The sequence below is a fragment of the Rousettus aegyptiacus genome, unplaced genomic scaffold, assembly GCF_014176215.1.
Source record: "Rousettus aegyptiacus isolate mRouAeg1 unplaced genomic scaffold, mRouAeg1.p scaffold_m13_p_3, whole genome shotgun sequence".
Taxonomy (NCBI): domain Eukaryota; kingdom Metazoa; phylum Chordata; class Mammalia; order Chiroptera; family Pteropodidae; genus Rousettus; species Rousettus aegyptiacus.
The window spans coordinates 6079567-6107511 of NW_023416306.1; the positions used below are offsets into that span (position 1 = coordinate 6079567).

At 45.0% G+C, this 27945-nt stretch overlaps 1 protein-coding gene and 1 pseudogene across 6 annotated transcripts in view; one reads left to right on the forward strand and one right to left on the reverse strand.

Moving 5' to 3' along the window:
• Positions 1 to 27945, reverse strand: part of SLC25A25 (solute carrier family 25 member 25) — a 37075-nt gene that overhangs the window by 4113 nt on the left and 5017 nt on the right. Inside the window, exons 1-6 of one of the 6 annotated variants that reach the window (XM_016163738.2) lie at positions 12070 to 15373; positions 3429 to 3555; positions 3254 to 3341; positions 2520 to 2555; positions 2151 to 2262; positions 822 to 980 (exon numbers count right to left, since the gene is read on the reverse strand). In XM_016163738.2, coding sequence (XP_016019224.2) covers positions 822 to 980; positions 2151 to 2262; positions 2520 to 2555; positions 3254 to 3341; positions 3429 to 3555; positions 12070 to 12288 — 741 coding nt within the window. In that variant the 5' untranslated portion in view covers positions 12289 to 15373. Of the gene's footprint in view, positions 1 to 821; positions 981 to 2150; positions 2263 to 2519; positions 2556 to 3253; positions 3342 to 3428; positions 3556 to 5831; positions 6105 to 12069; positions 15374 to 27945 lie in introns of those variants that run through there. The other 5 variants (XM_016163740.2, XM_036238313.1, XM_016163739.2 and 2 more) reach the window with 5 other exon arrangements.
• LOC118601189 lies at positions 15289 to 15407 on the forward strand (annotated as a pseudogene).

Below are 27945 nucleotides of genomic sequence, written 5' to 3' on the forward strand. Positions count from 1 at the left end.
GCATTCCTGGGCATTCCCTGAAGAAAACAAACTGCAGAGGCCCTGTGTTTGAGTCCCCGAGGCTCAGAGGAATGTAGTCCTGGCAGCCAGGTGACTTGCCCAAGGTCACATAGCTGTGAGGATGGGAGGGAGTCAGATTCCAGGTGTAGGGCTCTTCCCTCTGAACCACTCTACTTCCCGGTTTCAGCTCAAGAAGGGGGTTTAGATTCTCCATCCCCAGGCTTCAAACACAGGCAGAGCCAGGAGGGCAAAGGGGGAAGGGAAAAGATGACGACTTTTCTGAGCAGGTCTCCTGGCTCAACATGTTCCAGAACACAAGCGAAGGGACAAGGCAGTGGCTGGCCCTGTTCGGACGATGCTAAAGTCCAACAGTGTATTCTTGCACAGCTTGATTTCGCAACCCTACCCCTGACATTGGCCTAGCTTATCTCTCTGCCCTATGGACGTGGAATCTGGAGTCTGGCCCAGATAGTGGCGTCTGGGCCAGGTGAGCATCTGCTCAAACCCCCACCTGCATGTGGCATCCTATACAAGAAAGGTTTCTGCCACACCCCAGTTCTCAATGGCTTCACCTTTCTATATTACAGCCCTGTAAGTGATCCCTGGCTTAAAGGCCTCAGATAAAATTAGATCGGCTATGAGTAAAAGATTACCCAGGCCTGGATCTAATTTTATGCTGTCTGAGCAAGAATTCCAATCTAATTTATTGGAATCGAAAAATAAGTGCCCAAAGCAGGGCCCCAAATAAGGGACAAGAAACCCACCCACTGAAGAGCCCCGGGGTGGAAAGCAGGAGGTTCGGAGCCTGTTTCCCCGCATACCTGCATGAGCACCTTGAGTCTGTCCAGGGGGGCGGTGCAGGTTCTGGATACGGCCCCCGCCCCGCCTCCGGCCACAAGGTGTCTCCACCACATCCCTGTCTGCCTCTCCTCCACCGTGAACTCATCGGGGACTGTCAGATTCTCACCCACATCAAAGATCTGCAAGGAAGACCGACAAAGATAAAATAGACAGGCCTGGACGCCTGCGGCAAAGCTTCTCTGGTGGACAGCTAGGTCTACAGCCTTCCACCATCCAGCATGGCCGACACCCCAAGGGACCACTCAGATGACGAGAAAGCCAAAGACTCTGGGTGGGAAACTAATGCACCTCCTCCCCTTCGCTAACTGAAGGTGGCGAAGCCCTGGTCCGTGTCTGTGGCCTTGGAGGGGCCCAGGTATAGAACCTGAGCGCACGGCTGGAGGAAAGCAGTTCCAAAACCACAGACACAGCCCTTCCAGTCGCTGCCAGGGAGCTCCTGCAGAAACAGCTGACGAAGGCCATTTCAGGATCGCCAGGCCGGCTGTGCAAAAAGGATCAAGTCAGGGGTGAAAATTCTCCTGAAATCTGATGTGTAACCAGATCACACTGGCAGAACATTACGTTAAGGACTCAGCAAACACGAGCGGGTGGTGGTGCCCACATAACGCCCCCTCCTCTGGCCGGCAGCCTGGCTGGTTAGAGCCAGCTCTTCTCTGACCCCTGCGCACTGAGGGAGACAGACTAGGAGGAGCACCTCTGCTCCATCCCCCCACCCCCAAACCCCACTCCCGGGGCTGACAGTCCGGTGTGGATAAGACTGAAATTGAGAGGGCTCTCAGCGAGGACCAGCAGAGGGGGCCACACCCTGCACGAAAGGGGATCGAGGGCAGGGTGAACGCGGCCAGGCCACTACGGGTGAGGCTGCACATCTGTATTTCTCAGCGACAGCTCCGACGGGTACAGGGGCCGTATGCATGTGATGGTGGGAACCTATTTTTTTTGCCGTGGAGAGGAGCAACACACCTATTCTATCTGTTCTCTGCAGAGCGCCCCGTCCGCCCCGGGAAGCCTCGCATTGCTTTGGGAGAACAAGGAGAATCTGGGGGGGTGGGGGGAGGGTGTTCGTAGTGGGCCTTGAAGAATGAGCAGCGCGTGGGGATGGGAGGGCATCCTGGGCGGAGGAACCCTGTGTTTGGGGAATGGCCAAGTCGTTTAGATGGGCTGGTGCGTGGGAAACAGAGGCAAGCCGGGACCCCCACCCCCACGATGGGGCCTGATGCTGGGCAAAGGGGACCCTGGGGATGGCCAAAGCAGAGCCCACCTTCGGGCCCTGGGAGCGTGGGGCTCACCGTGGAGTGCTTCCAGTACAGGATGATCTCGGGGATGTTTTCCACGGGGTGCAGGAGGTGATAGTCTCGCCACTCGTTCCAGTCGATGGTCATCGTGCCGTTCTTATCCATGCTGCAAGGGAAACACAGGTGCCACTGACAAACAGACCCCATCCGTCAGCTGCACTTCCCGCCTCCAGGTGAGTCAAGGGCAGGCACGTGGCTACAGAGGAAACCACAGAAGGTGCCTGCCCCCCCCGGGAGAAAAGGCGAGGTGGCTCCACATCCCACTTTGTGCAAAAATGGGTTTAATGGCCCACGAGAACCCTGTTCCGATCAGGCACAGAGATCAAGGAGGAAGGCAGTCACCAGGGTGACACGGATACTTACTAGGTGACAGGGCCCCAGGAGTGGCCCATTCGTATTCTGACAGACAGACAAAGGAGGACGCAGAGGAGAGAGGAGAAACAACACACATAAGTGCTCGGAGCAGATGTTAGCGAGGCAAACACACAGCGCGGCTCGAGGACGCACCCTGCACAGCGGCCAGGGAGCGGCCACAGGAGGCGGCTGTCCCTCACCAGCTGGCTTCCAGGGAGCGGCCACAGGAGGCGGCTGTCCCTCACCAGCTGGCTTCGGGACCCAGGGATGTGGGGAGGGAGCCGCTGCTAGGGCTCTTCCTTGAGACTTCCCAGCACAGCCACTACGCTGTCCCCCAGGACTGCCACTCACTCTCGACCAGTCTTTTAGGGCAGCGCCTCTGACTGCGGTGCTCAGGTCACTGTAAGTGGAACGCTGGCACGTGAGCCCGGTGCGCCCTTCACGACCAGGCGGAGAAGGTGTTCCTTGCTCGCCTTTCACCTATTTGAATTCCCCCCAACTAGTCTTTTCTCTTCATGGGTCACTGGTGAACAGGAACACTGCCAGGTGATCTGTGATTCTTCAAAGGAGAGCTGACCAGGAACCCGGGACGGCTTACTTATTCATCCCCTCAAACCGCCAGAACCCAAAGTTTAGAGAACAGGGTCAATGCAGTGAATGGCGCCAGGGAGTTAGTTCGAGAACCTTTCTTTTATCACAGTGTATTTCGTTAAACCAGGTAAAGAGACTGGCTAAGCACTCACCTCTTGAGAATTTTTTCTGCCTGTTGTTCAGATATCTTGACTCCCAGGTCCCGCAGGGACTGCATGATCTCCTGAGCATCGATTCTTCCTGCAACGACAGAGGCCGTGAGCTGGGAGCCAGGCCCACCGAGAACCCAAGACCAGGCCTGCCACTAGCTCCAGAGGCAACACTCACCATCGTTCTTTTTGTCCAAACTCTTGAACACCAGCCTCAGTTTCTTCTCGTGATCTTGGAGATAATGGACAAACTCTTCAAAGTCCAGCTGCCCATCAAGGTCTTTATCACCAGCTTGTACAATTTTCTAGAGAACAAAAGTAAGGTTTCATATTTTAATTCATGCATCAGCTTGTGTCTTATTGCACCCTGCTCCCAGGAAATAACTGTGCCAACCCATGAACAGAGGTGTCCCCAATGATCCGAGATGCTTCCCTGCTCTATTCCCAAAGTCACCACTTGGGCCAGAACTCAAGCAAGAGCCCACTTTGCTTCCCTCACAAGCAAAGAGGAAAAGCAGCCCCCGGAGGAGACCTTCGGACAGGCCAACAGTGGCGGCTTTGGCTCTCGTTCCAAGTGTTCTAAAGACTAACTTGTCGTAGCTGCCAGGGTCTGCTGCTTGGCTCCCCTGCAGTGCTGTCCCCGGTGCCAAGCAACTGCCCATATGCTCTCTGCCCTACTATGCGGGTGGCCTTGCAGCTCCAGGTTCCATCTGGAACTCTGCAGCTTGCCGTTTTTATCCCTACAGGTGGCAGTGGCCCAAGGACGATCAGGGTGGCCAGGGTGAAGGTATGGGGCAGAGTCAGCCTCTGCCAACGCCTCCTTGGCAAAAACACTGTCAGAGAGAACTCTAGAGGCTGGAGTTCTTGGGCATATGCTCGATGGCGCTACCGGTCCCTGATCTCTGGGGAACCTGATGATATAACCAACCTCGGCTCCCTCAGCCAGGCACTGTAAACTATGGCAGATCCACTCAGTTTAGTGACCCAAGAAAGCTTGAAGAGACCCTGCTGCTTGGCAGTGAGGTTCCAAGTCACGGGTCCTGCTAAATGCTTTACCTCTAGTGACCCACTGTCCTCACGAACAGCTCTGTCTGCTATCACGTCCCCATTTTACAGGGAAAGAAACAGGAGTTCGGAGAAGATAAGCCATTTATTCAAAGTCACACAGCCAGGGAAGGCGGGATTCAAGCTGGGCCTGTTGGGACTCCAGAGCCGCCTCCCTAGAGATGCTGCTGCCACCCTAAATGTTAATCTCAAGAAGGTGGGGGACACACATGAGTCACTCCAACCCAGCAACACCCCAAAACTAAGACTTAGAGCCTCCTGAGGAAAATGATTATAGACTTCCTGCATTGACCAATTCTCACAGTGAGAAATCCACCCACTATCCATAGACCAATATGGGTTTCAAAGTCTTCTGAGCCAGTGTGTTTGGAAATTGATGGACCATTGGCTAGCCGGCGCTCTCCAGCAATGACAATCACAGTCACTCTCTGAACCACCTGATGGTTCTCTGTGATTGCTCAGCCACTAAGGGTGCTAGGAGGAGGGCTGGGTAGATGCCATGTCACCTAACATGAACCAAAGAACCCAGGGGGTGTGGCTGGAATGCGAGACCAATGCCGATAAATATTTTATCTACCATCTAGTTAACTTCCTGTTAACATTCATGTTCTAAGCCAAGAATAATACAAATTATGTATAGGGATCGCTCTCGATTTATGGCAGGAGCAGAAATAGAATCTACATGACATTTAGGGAGGAGGTGAACGGCAGGCACGGAGCCCTTTGGTATTCGGCGGCTCTGCCACCACCGCGAACCATGTGCCTCACTGGGGTGGGTGCCCAGTGACACAGACGACCCAAGGATGTGCTCATGCAGCACAAGTCCTTGCTTCTCCCTCAGAACGACTGGGCCTACTTTCTGTCTCCTTCCTAGAATATGCAAATCACCATGCCCTGCACACCATCTGACCTCCTCTGCCCTCATGAGCACCAGGGGATAGCACGGGGTAGGATTAACAGAGGTTGGGGTGCCCCTTTCAGGGGTGAGCGACCCCCACAGTCTGTAGCTGACTCCCCATCTTTAAAACGGTAATGCTTTCTGCAGCCTCCCTGCTCCACGGCGACGTCTTGGAGGCAGACGCCCCTCACCTGGCGCGTTGGTTCGTTTCACCCAGGGCACAGTCCTGCCGGCTCTGGCTCTGTAGCTACAGACCCAACTTGGGCCTCCAGTAAGAAACCTCTGCCCCTGCCCCCCAGCCCCTAGCTCAGAAAAACAGCCCCACCGCAGCTGGACAGTACCCCGCTTCTCAGGAACCCTCCCCAGTCCCCAGCCAAGAGAATTCCTTTCCATCTCTCCCACAAGTGCCTTCCCTATAATTCCAGTGTTCCCTGGAAGTCACATGGAAGCCAGTCATTCCTGTGACGTAACCCCTTCACCGGCTACAGCCACATGACAAGTGGGGAGAAAACTCGCACATTTCACACATGTACCCCTACCAGCAGCACTCATCCGCTCGACAAACACTGCTGAAATGCCCGCTGCCTTCCACGGCCTGGCGTGGCCCTGGGTACAGACCTGCTTCCACTGGCGGAAGGTGGAAAACTCCTGGGAGGGGATAAAAACACTGAGTTTGAAGATGGACTTCAGCTCGGCGGGAAGCCCTTCGGACTCAAAGTACTGGAACTCGGTCTGGGCCTCCCCGATGAACGGCACATACAGGCACAGGCAGAGCATGCTGGCGGGAGAGGCGGTGCTCAGCTGCCACCGGCCACCACGCCACCACGGGAGCAAGTTCTGGCCGCGCGGAGAACGGGGAAGATATGCCGGAGGAGCACAGCTGTCATTGGCTGCTCAAGCCCCGCCCTTTTGCTTAATTGAAAAAGCCCGCCCACTCTAAAGTAGCCCGCAGCCAATGAGCACTGACCCCTTAGGTTGCTCAAGAGGAGGGGTGTAGAGATCAGGGCTGACGTGTGTCACTTGCTCCCGGAGTTAACTCTTCGGAGACAAGCCAAGCATTCTGACCTGCCCTGGTATCCTACTCAAACAAACCTTCACCCTCTGGCTGCCAACCCCTCCAAATGGACAAACAGTCTTCAGCCTGTTTTTTTTCCACAAGGTCCTCAAACACGTCACTCGGTACGGTGGTTTTCGCCCCTTAGTCAATCATTCCCAACAGAAAAATGAGTGGAGGTAGAGATTGGCTCAATGCTCGTTGGCAAGGGGCCCGGTTTAGCTGTGAGGGTAGGAATCAGCGGTGGTGGTGGTAACTGAACGCCGGGTCCCCAACCACCCGTGAAGTGGCCCCACCGTGGCCTCACTCATCTGAAGGGGAGCTGCCCCCTCCCCCACCAGCTGGCTGAGCACCGGGGCCGCGGCCACACGGCCTTCTGGGCACAGTTCTAGCCAGCTCCGGTGACCTTTTTCCAGGCCACTCCACAATGTGGCACTTCAGAACCCACCCATTCCCCTGGGGGCCCCACAGCAACATGATGGGGGCAGGAAGAGGACACTGGGCTAAAAGGTCATTAGTTGTGCTGGGGGACCGCACCAATCTGGGGTAAACCAGGGACTCACTTAAGACCCAATGGGGCAGTCTTTGAAGCCCACATTCACTCAAAACACTCGAGGGTTCAGCATAATTATAGCTTCCTGGCCTGGGAGCTATACTGTTCAATGGATGTAGTTAAACTTTAAATTAATTAAAGTGAAATGAAATGAAAAATTCAGTTTCTCGGTGGCATGGCCACAGTTGGAGTGCTCCACAGCCGCGTGTACCCACTGGGCAATACTGCTCTAGACTGGCCCTTTGAGGTGAGGATGAGAGAAAATCTCAGGTCCCGGAAAGTCAAGATGTGATCTTATTTCAGGGAGAGCCTCTCCGGGCCAGCCTGCAATCTCTACCTCATCCGTTCCCCACAGAAGGTGTCAGAGATTCGCGCTGTGGAGGAAGAAAGGACGTCACGAAGAAGAAAAAGCAACTGGTCTCGCCTTGCTCCTGCTACAGCGTACCGTTTCCTAATATAGACTGAGTCGCACTACCCGGAGAGATAAAAAGGGACGGCTATCATCTGGGGATCAACAAAAGTGAAAGGAATTTCTTAATTTGCTAAAAAGCTTTTTGTGAAGAATTTGAACAAGGGTTTCAAAATAAGATGTTGATGTTTACGCACAACATTATGAACCAGATTTCATTATACCTCGTATGACATATCGGCCCTTCTAAAAGAGATCTAATGATGAGTCAGTACAAACAGGTCTTGGGCTTCATTAACATGGATCCCATGAGATACCCAGACACAGCTCAGGACCATCTAGGTAGATTCCAGCTCAGCCTCCACTCAAATCCCATGACACTTAAGAGATGCAGCTGTCAGTTAAAGCCTTCCATCCAGAATGTTCTGCTTTGGGGTTATTTTAGAGATAAGATCTTATTGCACATCTTGTCTCTCTGGGATCCTGGAAGGCAGGAGGCTGTCGTTTCAAACCTTTGTACCTCCTGGTGTGGAGGGAGCCAGTGCCAGGATCATGGAAGGTGCGAGATCTAAGCAGTTTCTGAATGAATGAACGAATGAATGAATGAATGAATGAATTGGGCTTGGCAGGCCTCTAAAACCCCAACAAACACAACCATTCTTGAAGAAGTCCTCAGTTTTTATTTTATCCAGCTCAACAAGACAATGTATTATTTTTATTTTAAAAGAGGTTCTCATTTATAAATAAGAGCTTGATTTAAAAATGCTGATGTTTCTTTGTTAAATTATTCACGTCTCCTTCTGAAATGAAAATAAATTACACAGATCTCTTAAAGTATCTTATTTCAACGATGACTAGTCGTTCCAATATAAAATGGTAGATATTCTGGCTAAATAAATAAGTTGTCAACTGTAGACGTTTATTTCTTAATAACTGTACATTTCAAATAATTTTGGTAATCATAAATGTACCATTGAGGTTTTTTCTTTGTACCATTGAGTTTTATGATATATTTAACAAGACAAATCTGAGAAGAGATTTAAAAACAATACCAAATAAAAGTAAAACCTCTGTATTATATTAGATATATATGGAAAAATAATTGAAATTTTATCAAACAAGAGTAATGATTTTCTAGAAAAAAATAGGACGGAATCTCTTTGATTACAACAACAGTCATTACTTTACCAAAGTATCAGGAAATGTTCTCTGAAAAATTCTACATGTGCTTATCAAGATGTTATTTTTCAATGCTAATGTTAATTCTATTCCAGTGTTAATTTCTTTTTAGGCGAGGCAACCCTTGGTTGAAGTCACAGTTTGCAAGGACCTTGTCAGTTTATAATCCCTTATTTTACTTTTAAAATTTTTTTTACGTCTACAGCTCGTGGTCTTCCTAGGTGGTCTCTCATCCAAGTACTAACGAGGCCCCACCCTGCTTAGCTTCCGAGATCAGACAGGATCAGGCTTGTTCAGGGTGGCATGGCCTAGGTAGACTGTATTCCAATGTTAATTTTTAAAAAGGGTTTTAACTTATGTTTATTTTGAAACTATAATCCAATGTTAATTTTTATAAAGGTGATGACTTATTTTTATTTTGAACTGTGGTCAAGTACAACAGAATGTTTTCACTGGACAAACTTAAGTTGGCATCTAACCAGCCCATCCTTCCGAGTTTCACAAGTCATACGCAGAATCACGATGGTTCTTCCCAAGACAATTTCCAGGTACTTAGTGTCCAAAGTAAATGCTTTAACCCTAAAATGATACCCAGTGGGGCCCAGAGGGGCACTGGGGTCACCCCTTAATCTCTGCGGTGAGCAAACAGGCCAACAGAGGTAGCCTAAGCCCCAGAGCCTGGTGGTGGTGGGGCTGAGCCTCACCCAGGGCCACTTAAAAACAGCACCCAAACCTGACACCACCAAACGGAGATTTCAGAATTCAGCTTCTAAAGAACAGAGAATTACGGTAAGCAGTACTTCGAACTGGAAGGTGGTGGGTGTGTGGGAAAGGCGAAACCCGAGCAATTTTGAGCTTAGCCTGAGCTAAAAAGCAACAAAAGAAAAGTATCTGCGTTACGGCTTCTGAACACAGACGAAAGAAATACGAATAAGGGAGAAGAATAAAGCAGGGCTCGAGTTTGTTCCTGGGATTTCACACCAGCTCAGGCCCTTCAAGATCCCGGTGTGTCTCGCTGTGTCTCTCCCAGTCCTGCCATCTACGATTCTTCTCTGCTCTCTTATTCTAATTTTGTGACCCAGATCTACTTTTGTTCCCTCTCTTCCGATGTCCATTCGTATGACAACTAGTATCCGGGAACAATGACAGCAACTAGATTCCCTTAGAAGTTAGTGGTATCATATTTCATTGAATCTCTAAAGTATCCGTTCTTCTCGGAGCACCCTCTCACCCTCGATTCTGCCCGTGACAACACAAGCTTTCCTTGTTCTACCACTCTGCTTCCTGCGAACAAAACAGGTGCTTCCTGTCGGTGAGTAAGACAGGGCAGGTAGACTACCTTGGGGAGTGCTGCATTAGGTCATAAACTATGTCCCCCTCCTCTGCAGTGACTCAGACCAAGCTGAAATATTAATATGCAAGAGAGCCTTGCCCATATCCGGCTCTAGCCCCACCTACGGAGAAAACTCGAACCTCATTTGCTGCTTTGGCCACAGTGTCATTTGATGATCAGGTTGCCATGACAGCCCAGTGTAGCCGGTTTCCAATGAAACCTAGCTACACTTGGCAACTAGACACACAATAAGCAAAATTCTCCGAGCTTCTGAGGAAACAGCCTCTCAGGATCTCGGATGCCCCCGAGGGCCCCTCCCACCCCAGACCAATGGCTTTCTTCTCCAACTGCAGAGTAACTGTAAGAGTAAGACAAAGGGGGAAGCTGGCACAGCTCCCAGGATAAAAGCTTGTAGCGACCTGGCTCACTAGCAGACATATTTAAATGGGGGAAATGGGAGCAAAAAAAGAAAATAAAAGAGTTAGGGCTGCTGGGAAGCTGAGAAACCTGAGAACCAACATGAACTCGTCTACAAGGTTTCCAGAACGTTTGGGAGCCTCTTCCTGAGAGGATGGTGAGGCCAGACCCCACCGGCCAGCGATCACAACCTCCAAAACCTACTTCCAAGAGTAGCTGCCCGGGAAAAGGACACAGGCTGCAGAAACGCTCTTACTATTCCAATGATCACTTTATCTGCTTTTAAAGAGTCCACACTACCCAGATGTCTTTCTTGCGTCAAACCAAACCCGCTGATCCATCTCCCTTTTGGGGTTCCCGCCACACCCCCACCAGCTGCTTTCATCTCCCTTCTGAGGAACAGAGCCAGCGAAGGGTGCGGGTCTCAGGTTCAGACCCCTGGCTCCTGATTCTAAAGGCCAGGAGCTAAGCTGTTCATTACAGGAAGTCCTGATGTGAGTGAGGCCACTCTGAGGGCTGGCAAGAGGTACCAGGACGAGTCTAGGAAGCGCAGCAGTTAATTACTAAAGTCAAAAGTAGGTGACTTTAAATAAAAGGGAGCCAGCCAAGTCCTGTAATCCCTTGGCAAGCAGATCCGTAGATAAAAGTTCGTCACAAAAGATAGCACCACCGTCATTTCTGAGCTTATCTAAAACGATCAAACGGTAGAAAGCGACACTTCTCGTAGCACATCAAGAACATAATACAGACTCTGAGGTCCCCACCAACCGCGACAAGCCCATCCCAGACTAAGGATTCTCCTCCAGGCTTAAAGGACTGCAAAAGTTAAAACAAAGATCCCTCCCACTTAGCAAAGGAAAATGGAACATTTATTTCTTAAATGTAGCAATTCATTTCAACGAACACTTTTTCAGAAATCTACAATGAGCCAGACACAGGGCAGAATCTTCTCCTCTAGTTGATTTTTACCCTGAGAAAGGAGAAAAGATTCAAAATAACCAAAGCTTAGGAGATGAACAAGGTCACTGCCAAGTAGGCAGGAGAAATCTCAGCCAGATGATGCTCCCATTCTAATCCTGAGAACCCATTTGGCTGGTCCCATTAAAAACTACTTTCTTAAGGGAAAGCAGAGAAACGCAGGGCAAAGCTCCAGACAGATTAGGGGTGTGGTATCACCTCTACCCCTCCCTAACTATTTAACCCTGGGCAAATCGGTTTTTCAGCATCTCAGCTTCCTCATCTATGAAAACAGAAGTGGTCAACACTTACCTTGGCTCTTAAGAGGATCAGATGAGATAACCCACACTCAGGGCAGGAGACGGATGGAAGGCCCTGGCACTCACAGACCCGCAGACCCAAGAGAGGCACGGGCCCTGCACCTTGAGACTCCAGCCTCTCCTCTGACCACCCACTCCTTTCCTCCCAGCCCCAAAGACCCTCTGCCCACCAAGGCAAGGGGTCTGACCTCTGGGTGCAGGATAGGCTGGCCCTGCCCAACCGGCCCTGGGTTCAACTTTGAAGGTTCACTCTGTCACCCACTAGGCTCGGTCCTCCCTACGTTGTTCAGATATGCTAAGACATAAGACATACTGTAATCGTTTGTCCCTTACTTTCAAATAGCTTTCTGGGGCCAAACGGACAAATCTAAGGCAAATCTATTGCTTCGACCTTCCTGCCCCAGATGGCCACACTAAAGAGGTCATAATAGGGTAATAAAGCTTTTACAGTGGCCTCAGAAAGATCCTGAACTGAAGATCTGGGTTTCTTCATTGTCTAACTCTTCTGCCTGGTCCCCAACACCAAACTGACTGATTTATAAGTCCTTTCTTCCTCCCCACAATCCAGCTTTTTCCAGGAAAATGTTCCTAGACCAGCCCCTAAACTAGGAGGTCCTCTGGGGGTTGTTGTTACCTTAGGAAACTGCTCAGCAGGTCCGACCACCAGCAAAATGGTGGGTCTCTTTTCGGTGGCCTCAGCCCTTCCGTCCTGTTTCCCCAAAAAGCTTGACATCTGGTCTCCCCGAGCAGGAGCTGGGGTGCCTCTGACTTCGTTATCATTCCCTTCTCTGGAGCCTTGGCACCCAGCCCTAGGGAAAAAGCTGGACAGAAAATGCCACAGCATCTGCAACATCACGGCTTTCTCCCAACGTCGCCGACGGTGACTGGTCACTTTTAAGGAGGGATGTGACCACAATATCAAGGGTCGCTAGCCACACAGCCGCTTGGAAGACTAGCCTGGGGAGTTGTGAGGCTGGAAGCTCTGCATGCAGTGGCTGTTTCCTGCTCTTTCAAATTTGCTAGCACTGCTGTCGTGCCTGGCCTGAGAAGTAGCTCACTGTAAGAGAGCCCGGCCGGGCTGCCGGCAACAAGGAGAGAGAGCAGCTGGAGCTTCTTCAATGAAAACTCACTTCTGTAGGTGAACGGTGATCAAATGTTTGGCTTTTTTTAAAAAAAGGGAAAAGCAATAGCCCAATAGACCTCTCCCAGAAGCAGAAGCAACTTCGAGCTCTCAATTATTCAACTGTCTTCGCTCAACTAATGATCATCACACAAGTGAGGACCCGAGCATCTAGCCTGCATTCTCACTGCAGCAGGGCGCGGCCAATCACCTCTGCCGACACTACCAAGTTCATTATCCCAACCAACAACATCCGTCCAATCACAGGCGGCCGATTCCCTGCCTGCAGCCCTGTACTTCTGCAGGGAGGAGCCGATGGCAACCTCCAGATGAGCTTCCAGGCTCACCAATCCACCCCGAGCCGGCTGGTCTGCAGGAGCCCAACTTCCTTTGCTCCGGTGGGCTGTTTCTGGGATGACATTTACCATTAAGTTTAACATGATCAAAAGTCCCTGGCAACATCTCCTGACGCCTAGTAATAATACACTTCTTGTTCCGTGATGCCATGCTTTTCAACTACGTATAACATAATGCACACTCCTCCCTTGTCGCCCTGTACGGTGGGTGAGCTGCTTGGCGATAGCAACCAAGTGACAGATCTTTCTATCCTTCGTAACCAAAACCAGGCACCAATTAAGTCTGTAGACTGATCTGAGTAAACGCTTATGAACAAAAGGAAATTAATTTTTGCTCATTTGTTTAATTTACTAGCAGACAAATGCAGGGACCAGCTACCGTCATCCCTTGCAAAGGTGACCCTGTGACAGTGTTCATAACCATTATTTTAAAAACAAACATGAAAAAGTTTCATAACCTGTGTCAGGAAGAGTATGGGGAACCGCACACCCTCGTATGTTGCTATGAGCGAGTATATCAGTACGACCTCTCTGAAGAGCAATTTAGTCCCAGGTACCACTACTTCAAAAGCACAAGCCCCTCGACATAGCGATTCTACTGTAAGCAATTTATCCTGTTTGCATGTGAGAAGTTTGTATATACATATATATGCTATACATGTGATCAAATATAAGGGTTATTTTTTGCAACCTTGGTTATAACAGCACAAGTTTGGAAAGAACTTAGTCCCTTAAAAGGGGAATGGGTACATGAATTATGGCACACCCATACAAGGGGACCCTATGCAGCTGTTAAAAAGAACAAGGCAGCTCTGTACGCACTATTGTGAAAGATAATATAAATGAAGCCACTTCGAAAAGGAATCAGAGCTGCCGACCCAGTGGAACTGCCTTCACTCCTCAAACCTTTGAAATGTTAAAACTGGGAAAAATAACCTTTGGACTGGGTTAATTAAAGATATCTTTAGAATTAGCGTTATCATGTTAGTTTATTTGCATGTATAGAAATTCCTTCCTTAGTTTAAAAGCACCCACAGAAATTTATTCCTTCTATTCAGATAATTATTCCTCTTCCCTTTCTCATAAATACCCCTTGCTTTTACCTCCAAACTGGAACACTATTTGGGTTTTTATCTGAATCAGTGCTTCCTGAATACCTATTCTTTTGGGTCTCAAATAAATGCTTGTTGCCTCTTACTTTGGCTTTTTATTTTTAGGTTAACATTACTATGGGACAATTTGAAAATATCTTGTTAAATGAAAAAAGCAAGGGGTAGAAGAAAGGGGATAGACAGCATGATGTCATTTATTTCTAGGTTTTGTATATGTGAAACTATCTCTGGAAAGACACACCAAAATTGAAAAGATCGTTTGGGGCAAGGAGGGCACTTACGGGTTTGAAGGGAGAAAGGCAGATGGGAGATTTACTTTCACTGAATATCCTCATATCTGTGAAACTGTATGACGAGCATGCATTGCCAGGCATACACATGACAATTATTTAGAATGAAAACATGAGAAGGACAGCAAGATAGCCAAGCCAAGAATGACCTTATCTAGAAGCAGTTTTGTGTGCTGATTAAATGAATAGTCTTTGAAGCCAGACCCCAGGTTCAAGTCCTGGTCATGACTTTCTGGCTGTGTGATCTTGGTTGAGTTACTTTAGCTCTCTGGGCTTTAATATCTTTATGTGCAAAATGGGAATAGTAACAAAACCATGGCAATGACTTCGTAGAATTGGTTAAAGACTAAGATTATATACAAAGCTCTTAGAACAGTATAGAGTCCTCAATAACTAAACAAAAAGTGGCTACTTAATAAACTTGACAATCTCAGTGACCAAAAGTACCCACACAAAATAGTCTGAATATAAAATTCCTAACTGGGCAGGCCATGGCAGGTGGTCACATCCCAGGCTTATTAGTTTCCTTAGCAAAGGTCGATCTTTGATTAAGTGAGCCCCGTCCGCTGTTCTTATGCACCTAGGATAACATACCTTTGAAATGTCAGTTATATTCTTTTCCAGACCTGAAACCACAGAATCCATCACTGTTAGCTTGTTGCCCGCACCCATCCCTATATGTGTTGCAAATGTTAATTATTAACTACCTGTACTCACCAGTGTAAGAGAAGTATGTGTTCCTCTAGTTTGCTTTTTACCCAATCCTAGAGATTTCATTGCTTTGCCTTCTCCTGCCCCCTTAATCTACAACCAATGAATTTCATGTAACCCTCCTTAGGTCACCTCCTTTGATTTGCATGTTTAAAATAAACTCTGAATCTGCCATTCTCCAGAGTATTTTCTCAATTTTACTTCCAGGCATGTCTTCAAAAATTCGACTCAGATAATGTCTTACAAAACTATTCTATAGGTTTAGTCTACAGCCATGCCGCCCTGAACAAGCCCGATCCTGTCTGATCTCAGAAGCTAAGCAGGGTTGGGCCTGGTTAGTACTAGGATGGGAGACTACCTAAAAAGACCAGGTACTGTAGACGTAAAAAATAAGAGATTGTAAGATGACAAGGTCCCCTGTAATCTGTGAACTCAATCAAGGGTTGCCTCACCTAAAAAAAAAAAAAAAAAAAAAAAAAAATACTATCCTATAGGTTTGGATGCTCTTTTGACCTATTAGCTATTTTATTATCATTATCTAGAAAATAGTGAGTCCATGCAACTAATGAGCTTTTTGCTTTCTTTGTTTTCAAATTGGGCACTGTCCTAATTATCCTTTATTTGTGGTATGTCCTTAATTTGGTAATCTTTTGGTATTTTTTCCTTCAATTTATAAGTGTCTCAGTGTACCTGGGTCCCTGGTTCCTTTAACAAAGGAAACCCAGAGGGATTAAAAAGCACAGCCAGCAAGAAAGGGGCCCGTTTTGCAACTAAGTAGTTTTAACACTGCTAAAGAGAAACCCACAGGCCCAAAATGGCATCACTTGTGCTAAAAGCCCATGATACCAAACCTAGATTGAATACGTGACCTAATTGTAGTTTAGTTTCCACCTCTCCCAGAGATGTAATAATCTTAATCAACCAGTCCAGAATTTTCTGGTCCAGCAACTGTAAGGTAATCCGGCAAGTGGGCCCTTTCCGTTCCCCACGCCAGTGCCCTACAGAAAGAAGAGGCAATCTTCATGGTAAAAACACTTGCCATTCCTCCCCGCCCCCCCAAAGAAGCCATCCTGGATTAAAAATAATCCCTTCTTTTCTTTTAATAGCTCCCTTGCCTCACCCTTCATCCTCCAAAAACCATCCATTTAAGACAAATCCTTGGAGCGCCCATCTCCTTGCTAGATGAGATGCTGCCCAATTAATGACTTCCTTATTAACGTCAATTAGATCTCCAAATTTACTCAGCTGAATTTTTTTTTCTTTTTTTTAACAATATTAACTAAAGAAGAGCTAGTTCAGAGCCAAAAATCCTAATTAAATCATCCTTTCATGACAATGGATCTCATTTTTAGGCACTGAAAGTCCGGTGAAGTGGAGGCAGTGATGTCTTGGGTGCCCACCTACAAACCTAAGAGAAATCTCATGTTTAGTTGGTTACCGGCTTTTAATGTAATGGATTCCTACATATCGCAAAACTGAGTTATGAATTCAGGGAGTTCTGGCCAAGATGGAGTAACAGGGACCAATTCAGCTTCCTGCCAGTAACAAATTTCCAGAATAAATATATGAAACGATGGTTTTCAAGATATTGGACATCAGGCAAGGAAGGAAGTGACTCCTGAGAGATCCATACAAATGAGGTGAGCCTAGCTTTCTGGCTGGTGTAGAGGGTGGGTACTCAGGCAGAGGCCGGCAGTCTCCCAGTGTGGAAGAGATGGAACTGGACGGCCGGGGAGGCAGGGCAGCTAGCGTCTGCAGGGCTGAGCACCACACAGGAGAGAGCTGCACGGAGAGCAAGTTCTGATCTACCGAAGGCCCCTCTGAGTTACAGCACATGCAAGTGAGGAAACTGCCTGATCGTGGGAAAAGAACCATCCAAAGGCAGCACAGCACTAAGAGCACTTCCTGTTCTCACCACCCAGAGTGGAAACCTCATAACATAGAGAGGAAGGGTAGGGTACTCCAAGGGTTTGGCCTAGTGAGGCAAAACTAGCCCTAGGGTAAATGCTGTTCTTGCCTAACAAAGCTTTAAAAAGCCCTAAAAGGCTCAAACTGTTCCCAAAAAATTGCATCACAGAATAAAGCTCAAGGACATTTATAGGAATTCAAAAATACCCAGGAATCAAAGAGATAAGATCCAACAAAAATTTAGCAGGAATGCAAAGAAGCAGGAAAAGATGGCCCATAATGAGGACAGAAAATAATCAACTGAAACTGACCCAGAAATGACATAAAGATAAAATTAGTACACAAGGACATTAAAAGTCATCATGGTATTCCATGTGCTCAAGAAGCTAGTGGAAAGATCATGATACACAGAGACACTGCAGATACTCTAGATGAAAACTACAATGTCTGAGATGAAAAATACACTGGTTTTAACAGCAGATTAAATGACACAGAAGAAACAATTAATGAACTTGAAGACACAGCAATGGCAACTTTCCAAGTTAAACACACAGAGAATAAAAACAAAACCAAAAAATGAGCAGAGCATCAGCGAGCCTCGGGAGAATCCCTAAGAGGCTAATATGCACGTTAACGAGAGTCTATGAAGGAGAGGACAGAAAAAAATAGTCTCCCAACTTTATTGATAATTACAAATCCACAGTTCCAAGGAGCTCAATGAACACCAATCATCAGAAACATCAAAAAAGGAAAAAAGAAAAACCTACACTAGGGCACGTCACAATTAAATTTCTGAAAATCAGTAATAAAGAGGAAAATCTTAAAATCGTCTAGAGAAAAAAAATACCCATTACATATAGAGGACAAAGATAAGAATGACAGGGAACTTCCCATCAGAAACAACCCAGAATTCTATACCCAAAAAAATATCATCCAAAAGGAAGGTAAAAGAGAAGACTTTTCGGGCATACAAAAACTGAAAGAATTTACCACCAGCAGATTTGCTTTACAAGAAATGTTAAAGGAGTCCTTCACATAAAAGGAAAATGATGCTGGCTGAAAATCTGGCTCTATGAGAAGAAATGGAGAATATCGGAATGGTAACTGTGTGAGTCAATATTAAAGACTTTTTTCTTATTTAAATCTCTTTTAAAAGGTAAGCGACTTTTTAAAGCAAAAATAAAGCAATTTTTTGTGGGTTTATAACATATGTAGAAGTGTATGAAAACCACAGCACGGAGGCCAGGAAGAGAGAAATGAAAGTATACTGTTTAAGATTCTTAAACTATCTGTGAAGTGGTAATAATATCAGTTGAGATCGGCTGCGACACATTAAAGATGTATACCATAATTCCTAAAGAAAGCATCAGAGAGAGAAAGCCAACAAGAGATAAAATGGAATTACAAATAATACTCGATCTATCAAAAGAAGGGAGAAAGATGTTCTTTGATACAGTGTAATTAAATTAGAAATCAATGACAGAAAACTATGTGGAAAATACCTAAATATCTGGAAACAACTTAACACATTTCTAAATAATCCATATATCAAAAAAGAAATCAAAAGGGAAATTAGAAAGTGTTCTGAATCGTGTGGAAGCACATCACAATTTGTGGGCTGCAGCAGAAGCAGTACTCGGAAGGGAAGATGTTAGAAAAGAAAGGTCTCAACTCAATGGCCTTCAGCTTCTGGCCTCAAGAAATCAAAAAAGGACAAATTAAGCCCAAAATAAGCAGAAGAAAGGAAATAATAAACTAGGCCTGGGAGAGACCATGTCTTATTTATCCTGAAATCTCTCTTGTTCAGTACCTAAGCCAGAGATCAATGAAAATTTGTGCAACTGCAGATTTTGCCAATAGTTTTATTTTAAAGCATTTCTTGTATCTTTGACTTGTATCTTTGACTTCCTCATGGGTTAATACAAATTTCTCTCTCCTTTTAAAGCAGCATCACCTAAACCAGAAGTATCTGGTAGACTGTTAATTCCTTTTGGATTACATGCTATTACTAAAATACAACTCTACCACACTAAGCTTTCTTGGGTGTGAGGGACCACCCACACCCAGAGACAGGGCAGGCGACGCTAAACCTCCTGTTAGTGTAGCTTATAAACATCAACAGAAACTGGTTAAGATGAGGCTCATCACCTGCAGAAGTAAGTCACTGTTCTAAGAATCTAAAAAATAGACACCTAGTGAATAAAAAAGTGCCACAGAATCTCCCATACTTTTCAGAGAAAATGACAGATTCCAATGGAATAGATCCCCAGCAGGAGGTGAGTGGCGGGTGAGTGAGCAAAGAAGCTTCATCTGCATTTGCAGCCGCTGCCCAGAACCAGCATCACCGCCTCAGCTCTACCTCAGATCATCAGGCATTAGATTCTCATAGGAGCACCAGTCCCTGGTGCCAAAAAGGATGGGGCCCGGCCGGCGCAGGGGATAAGTGGCCCTGGAGCATCACACTGAAGGACAAGTAGATACCCCTGAGGGAATCCTTTATGAGGCATTGCTCCCCACAACCCACTCCAGGGCAATGCTCCATGTCTCATGTCTACCATTTTAATTTCTTACTACCTATCTTAGAATTATTAAAATATTCAGAAGACATGTTGTCGGAGGGATGACTAGTAACACTTTTTTAAAGACAGAGAAATGAAGCCAGATTTTATTTGACAGGAAGCCAGGCTGATTTGATTTGAAAGTGAGGGCTGGCTGGGCCAATTAGATTATGCAGAGGACATTTGCAATAAATTCAATGAGTCGAACGTGCAAAACTTTTAAGATTTGATCAGAACCAAAACCAACAAAAAAAAAATACATTTAAAGCAGAAATACAACATGCCCAAAATCAGACCCTCTGCGGCTATTAGACTTATGTCAAAAAACTTCAGATGCCAACTTAAAAATGTACAAGGGGGTATATTATTTTAAAAAATGTTTTGGGACAGAAAGATTTCTTTTATACGCTGATATATGGTACTGATTTTTTATTCCAGAGACACAACTGCAGCAGGAGACCATCCGTCTCCTCTGACATGAATCGATCGGAGAATTTAAATGCTTAGATCCTACGTGCTGTCCTGAGCGGCGCTATGGCAGCTGGCTTGCAGAATGTAACAGAGGACCGCACAGCCTTCAGCCCGTGACTCAGCCCGCAGTTAGACAGAGAGGAGCCAGGTGCTCACCTCATTTGGCACAAATGTAATCAAGGTATCGAGGATGACAACTGCAGTGATGAAAAAGGGGAAAACCCATCCATCTATTTCCATTTTAGGAAGTAAAACCAGAAACTCTAGCTTAGGCGAAAACTCCCTGAAGGAAAATACCGTGACTGTGGAAGAAAAGGAGAAGTGTATGCACGGAAAAGTCTCTTGGATGGCTTCTGCTTACTCCTGGTAAAAAGCCAGTCCCCATCAAGGTCCCAAGTTCAAGGTCAATGCCTACTAATGAAGATGTCTTTTTTTTCGTTTATCTAAAAGAAAGTTAGGTGTATACAAAATTACCTAATTTTCCTTGAGTTACATGTATGATTTTGAGATTTAACATGTAAATTAAAGTTTTACAGAAGGAAAGAGAGACCACATAGAAACCCAGCATAATTTCTATTCCTTTTCTGCTCTTAAATGAGAGCATGATCCTGCTTCAGGATAAGTATGTGGCAAGTATAAAGGGGAGGGGAAGAATATGATATTGAAAAAAACCCAATCACCTAAAATAATCAGAAATTTCTCAACCAATCCGAAACTGATCAGTGGCAGCCAAACCGCCGGCACATGATCAGCCTGCTTGTCACGGCCACTTTACCCTCATTCACGCCTTCCCATGTCCCACGTGCAGAGGCGAACCAGCAATACTAAATGTTCTGTCTCTTAAGAGTGATCTAAGGATCACACTCGAAAGCTGAGGCTGTCTGAATGAATGCAAACGCAGCTCTCAGCAGCTGCCTGCTCTGTGCTGGAGGAGTATGGAGAGAAGGGCGCAGACCAGGGTGGGAACCCACCCAACAGCTGCCTTCAGCAACTGTACATCGGGGCTGGCGAGGGTACAAAGGACAGCTGGGGGAAGCCTGCGTAAGTGAAAGTGGTTGAAACCAAGCCAGCTCTTAGAAAAGGCATTTCGTAGCTACAGAACTATTTATCGGATGCTATCTTTATTCTGTATATAGGTTAAAGGAGACTATCAAAAAGCATACGCTCAAGGTATGAATGAAAAAAGAAAAAAACAGTTAACCGTGTCCATAATTGCTTCACACTAAGGGGTGCAACAAGGAGATCTTCCCCACTCCAGTGCCTCTGTGGGACCCTGGACAACTCATTTAACTTCTCTGGGCAGCAAATGGTGGAGACTGAACTGGACAAACCTTGAAAACCTTTCCGGTTCTAATGTCCTTTGCATTCAAACTCAATCTAAAGGCATTAACCAAAGGTGACAGCAGCGTTTTACATGTGAGATGGGGAAAAGGCCACCAGGTTGACGAAGGCGGGCACAGTGGACGGCTGGTTTTAACCAACAGGACTATTCAATTGGGTCAGACCTACGGGCAAGGTGTTAAGTTTGTGTTTATTTTTGGTGATGTGAACCTACCCTGCCTCTGCCCACTTTCCCCCCCACCACTGGCATTTCTGTGGTTTTTGAGACTTTTCTCACACAGTGTAGGTGGTTCATTTTGTGTCTTAGAGCCAGGTCAGACTCCAGCCAAGGGGAAGGAGCCCTGGACGAAAACAGGCCCGAGGCCCGGGGTTGATGGAGCGTGGTAAGCTTCACAAAGCCACAGCAGGAACAGGGACAGCCACCATCTCCAGTTTCCACTGTGGCCCTGGGAAATTCAAGCTTCCCGTAAGGCCAGGTCAAGAGTTTAAAGCAGATAAGAAGCTCCTTAAGCCCTACCTTTGTTATTCATTTATTCACTTCAAAGGAAGGTGCATCTTTGTCTTTTTTTTAGGTATTGTGTCCGGGTCTTTTATATCCCAGGATAAAAAGAGGAAGGTACCTATCATTTCGGTTGCTGCTTCCTGAACATCATCAGGGGGCTTAAAATGCTGAGGTCGTGTCATGCACAGATATGGCAATGTCATAAGCTGTGAATGTAAAGGCTGTCAAGTTTTAGGGGCTAGTTAAGTACCCACAGCCATAGTAGGAGGCAGTGTATATTGAATAAACTGGGCAGAGTCAAAATCCTAGGTTCTGCTACTGGCTTTGTCTTCGACCAGTGCGGCCTCTAAGCCTCAGTCCCACTTCTGCAAAATAATGCACTTTGAGAGGTAATCTCCAAGGGTTTTAACCTAGCTCTACTTGAAGTTTCCATTTTCACTTCAAAGTGAACTCAAATCTCCTCACACCAGGGTTTCATTTTCTGGTTTAATTTACCTAATGTCTATAGGGCCCGGGCTCTCTGAAAGCCACATTTTCCTCCCCAAACTGCTGCAGGCCTCTCAGCTGATAGGAGAGGACGCTCTACCTGGGTGCTAAGATCCTTTCTACTGACATTCCCAGACTTTCTCTTTCCTTCTATTTCATTTTTCACTTAAGCAATCCAGGAAAAATGTAGATGATTATGGCCAATTCTGGGCATCTTATTTTCAAAGACTCGATGGGGGAAAAAGTCACTGTGTTAAACACCTGTGTGTCAGACACTGTACCAGGCTCTTTATATACTGCATCTAATTTCAGCCCCACAACCTGATGAGGCGGGCACTCAGACCACCCACCCTGTCTCTGAAAAGGAAACTGAGACCTAGAGAGGCTAAGTAACTTGCTCAAGGTCACGTGGCTAGCAAATGGCAGAAACTCAGGTTTATATCACAAAGCTCAGATAGTACTGTTTTTAAAAAACAGTTTTGAGGGTGACATCAGCATCATGGCAGAGTGAGAAGATTCCATCATTTCTCCCCTTAAATTTACAACAAGCTAGACAACTAAAACACGACAAAGATCCCCTGCTCAACACACAAACACACCTGAAAGATCCGCACGTTGGGACATTTAAAGGTGGGCGTATTAGGATGAGTAGGGGAGGCAGGACAGGGGAAGGGCAGGGAAATTGGCTGCAGACACGGGGTCCGCGTTCACTGCAGCTCCAGCAAGCGTGGTAGTGGGGGAGAAGTCAGACTGCAGCCCTCACACTATGGCCTGGAGAGTAAGAGGGCCAAAAGCAGTCCACCTCTTGCAAAAGGCATCGCCCTTCCCCACTGCCCATTATCACAACAGCTGGGTAGAGGTGGCTGGGAACCTTTAAACTATATGATGACGGAGACAGCCACTGCTGGAAGGGGAGGCACAGCCCTGAGATACAGACTCCATCCTCTCCCCGACACCCGCCGACAGAGCCTGATAAAATCCAAAAACAGTGGGAAAAGGAGGTGGGTGGCTCTGAGAGCTGGCAAAACCAGTCTCCACCACGGCGAAGCAAGTTGGTCAGAGCGGACACCACCATCCCAGTGGGGACATGGCATTTTCCTTAACTGAATGACAACTCTTTACAGCAATCCCCAGGGGTAAATAGTGCACACAAAACAAGAATTTGCATTATAACAACATTTACTGAAAAACAAAAGAAAGTACCCTACCAACCTGCTGAATTGTTGAGAGCAAAACAGTATTTGAACCACCACAACAAAAAGATCACCTCAGTGCAGAGACAGAAACAATCCATCGAATACCATGAACTACCAAAGTAACTTGGGATCACAGAAAGAAAATGAAAAGTCTCCAAAAACCAAATGTGAAGTCATGGAAGACCGATTTAGAAGAAAGAGAATTCAAGATCGCTGTTATGAAGAAACTATGATATACAAGTAAACTCAGAAAGGCAGTTTAATGAGTTCAGGAATAAAATTAATGAACAAAAGAACTTTACCAAAGATATTGAAGCTGTAAAAAAGAACCAAATGAAATTTCTGGAGCTTAAAAACTCAATAAATAAGATGAGGACTGCATTAGAGAGACCACTAGAAATAGACCAAATGGAAGAGGGAATTAGCAAACTCAAAGACAGAAATCTTGAAATTATCCAGGAGGAAGGAGAAAACTAAGAGTTCAAAAAGATAAAAGAACTATATGAGAAACTTCTGACTACATTAGAAAGAGCAATCGAAATAATAGGTATACCGGGGGAAGAGAAAGAGAAGGGAACAAAGAGCCTACTCAAATAATAATTGATGAGAACTTTCCAAGGCTATGGAAATAACCGAAGTTGACAACACAGGAAACAGAATACATAATCACATTAACACCAAAAAAAATAAATAAATAAAATAATAATAATAATAAAAAAGAGCTTCTCCAAGACACATTTTATTCAAATTTCCCAAAATTAATGACCAAGAAAGAATTCTCAAGGGGGCAGTGGTGTGGCTTAGGGGGGGGGGCGGGAGAGAGGGAAGAAACTGTTATCTACAAAGGAAGCCCCATTAGATAATCATTGGATTTCTCAGGAGAAAAATTTCACAACAGGAGAGAGTAGAAGGAAATATTCAAAATACTGAGAAAGAACCATCAGCCAAGGATAAAATATCCAGCAAAATTAGCCTTTAGGTATGAAGGAGAAATAAAAGCTTTCTCAGACAAACAAAAGCTGAGAGAATTTACCACCACAAGACCTACAAGAAATGTTGAAAGGAACTCTTCTACCAGAAACAAAAAGACAAAAGTATACGAAACTTTTGAGTAAGGTGATTAACAGGCAGGAAGAGGCAGGAAACTGCAAATCTAATACAGAATAGGTTATTAAACAATTATATCATAAAAATTGAAGGGAAAAGGGACAGAGAAAGTCAATAAGGAAATACCAGTCTTAAATGACACATTCGACCAAATGAACTTAATCGCTAGAGAACTTTCCATCCAAAATGACAGAATATACATTCTTCTCAAGGGCACATGGAACACTCTCAAGGACAGACCATGTGTTGGGACACAAAACTAGTCTCACTAAATGTAAGAAGATTGAAATCATATCAAACATATTTTCTGACCACAATAGTGTGAAACTGAAAATCAAGTACAAGAAGGAAGCTGGGAAAACCACAAATACGTGAAGGTTAAACAACACGCTACTGAAGAACGACTGGGTCAAAGAAGACATAAAAGAATGGATCAAAAAATATAGAGAGACAAATGAAAATGAAAATACTACACATCAAAATGCGGGGGGATGCAGCAAAAGGGGTACCAGGAGGGAAGTTTATAGCATTCCAGGCCTATGTCAGGAAACAAGAAAAATCTCAAACAATGTAACATTACACCTTAAAGAGATGAAAAAGAACAAACAAAGCCCAGAGTCTGTAGGAGGAAAGAAATAGTAAAAATCGAAGTGGAAATAAATGAAATAAACAAAAAGACAATGGAAAAAAATTAATGAAATGAAGCTGGTTTTTTTGAAAAGATGAAATTGACAAACCTCTGGCTAAACTCATGAAGGAAAAAAAAAGACTCAAATAAAGAAAATCAGAAATGAGAGAGAAGTTACAATATATAAAAATATATAAAAAAAAATATAAAAATACTATGAAAGCTATATGCCACCAAATTTGATAGCCTAGAAGAAATCGACAAATTCTTAAACAATATAAAACCTTCCTAAACTTAACCATGAAGAATTGGAAAACCTAAACTGGCTAATCACTAGTAAGGAAATTGAAACAGTAATCAAAAACCTCCCAATGAAAAAAAGTCCGGGACCAGATGGCTTCACTGGTGAATTCTACCAAACATTCAAAGACGATTTAATACCAATCCTTCTTAACCTTTTCCAAAAATTTGTTAAGGGAAATCCTACACAAAATACTAGCAAATCTAATATAACAATACATTAAAGGGAACTATCAGGTGGGGTTCATTCTAGGGATACAAGGATGGTTCAACATCCGCAAATCAATCGATGTGATACATATTAACAAAAGTTAAAAATCATATGGTCATATCAATAGATGCAGAAAAAGCATTTGACAAGATATGACATCCATTTATGATTAAAACACTCAATTAAATGTGTATAGAAGGAAAGTACTTCAATATGATAAAGGCCATATATGACAAATCCTCAGCTAATATACTCAATGATGAAGAATTGAAAACTTTTCATCTAAGATCAGGAACAACAAGGATGCCTTCTCTTGCCTCTGTTATTCAACATAGTATGGAAAGTCCTAGCCAGAGCAGTTAGGCAAGAAAGAGAAATAAGACATTCAAACTGGGAATGAGGAAGTAAAACTCACCATTTGCAGATGGTATTATTCTATATATAGAAAACCCTAAAGACTCCATCAAAAACTATTAGAAACAACAAACAAATACAGTAAAGTTTCAGGATACGAAATCAATATACAGAAATCCATTGTGTTTCTATATATATTAACAACAAAATATCAGAAAGGGAAATAAACAGTCCCATTTACAATTACAACAAAAAGGATAAAATGCCTAAGAATAAATTGAACAAAGGAGGTGAAAGACTTGTACACTGAAAACTACAAGACATTGAAAAAAACTGAAGAAGACACAAAGAAATGGAAAGATATTCCGTGTAATTGGACTGTAAGAATCGACATTGTAAAACTGGCTGTTATTACCTAAAGCAATATACAGATTTAATGCAATCCCCAGCAAAATCCCAAAGGCATTTTTCACGAAAAACCCCATATATCCGAAGCAATCTCGAGAAAAAATAACAAAGCCAGAGGTATCATACTCCCTGACTTCAAACTGTACTACAAAGCTACAATAATCGAAACAGTATGGTATTGGCAGAAAAACAGATACACAGGCCAAAGAAACAGAACTGAGAGATCGGAAATAAACCCACATATATAAGGGCAACTAATTTTTGACAAACATACAACTGAGAAAGGAGAGACTCTTCAGTAAATGGTGTTGAGAAACTGGAAAGCCATCTGCAAAAGAATGAAACTAAACTGCTATTTGGCACCATACACAAAAATTAACTCAAAATGGATTAAGGGCTTGAATATAAGACCTGAAACAATAAAATACATAGAAGAAAACACTGGAACTAAACTTACTGACCTTGGTCTCAGAGGTGATTTTTGACCCCAAAGTCAAGGAACGAAAAAATAAATGAATGAGGCTACATAAACTACAAAGCTTCTGCGCAGCAAAAGGAACCATCCTCGAAACAAAAAAAGCAACCAACTGAAAGGGAGAAGATATTTGCAAACGACACCTACGATAAGGGGCTAATAACATCCCAAACTCACGCAACTCAACAAGAAAAGCGATCTGATTAAAAAATGGGCAGTGGACCTAAAAAGATACTTTTCCACCCAAGGCATACAGATGGCCGACAGATACATGAAAAGATGCTTAACGTCACTAGTTATAAGTGAAATGCAAATCAAAACCACAATGAGATACTACCTCACACCTGTTGGAATGGCTATTGTCAACAAGACGAGAAATAACAAGTGTTGGACAGAATGTGGAGAAATGGGAACCCTCGGTCGCTGCTGGTAGGAATGTAAATTGGTGCAGCCACTATGGAAAATAGCATGGAGGTTTCTTCAAAAAGTAATATAGCTACCATGTGACCCAGCAATCTCTCTTCTGGGTATTTACCTGAAAAATCTGAAAACACTTATTCGTAAAGCTATATATACCCCTGTGTTCACGCAGCATTATTTACAACAGCTAAGAGATGGAAACTGACTAGAAGTCCATCAATGGATGGTTTAATAAAGAAGATGTGGTACAAATATACAACAGAATACTGCACAGCCTTAAAAAGATGAAATATTGCCATTTGCAAGGACATGGATCTTGAGAGTATTATGCCAAGTGAAATAAGTCAGATGGAAAAGGACAAGAACCATGTGATTTCATTCACATATGGAATTGAAAACAAACTCATAGCTACAGACAACAGAATGGTAGTTACCAGAGGGGTGGTAACTGGAAGGGGGGTGGAGGCAAAGGGGGTAAAGCGGGTGACAAAAGGAGACCAGACTTCAGGTGGGGAGCACACAGCAGAGGACGCGGACGTCCTATTACGAAGCTGTG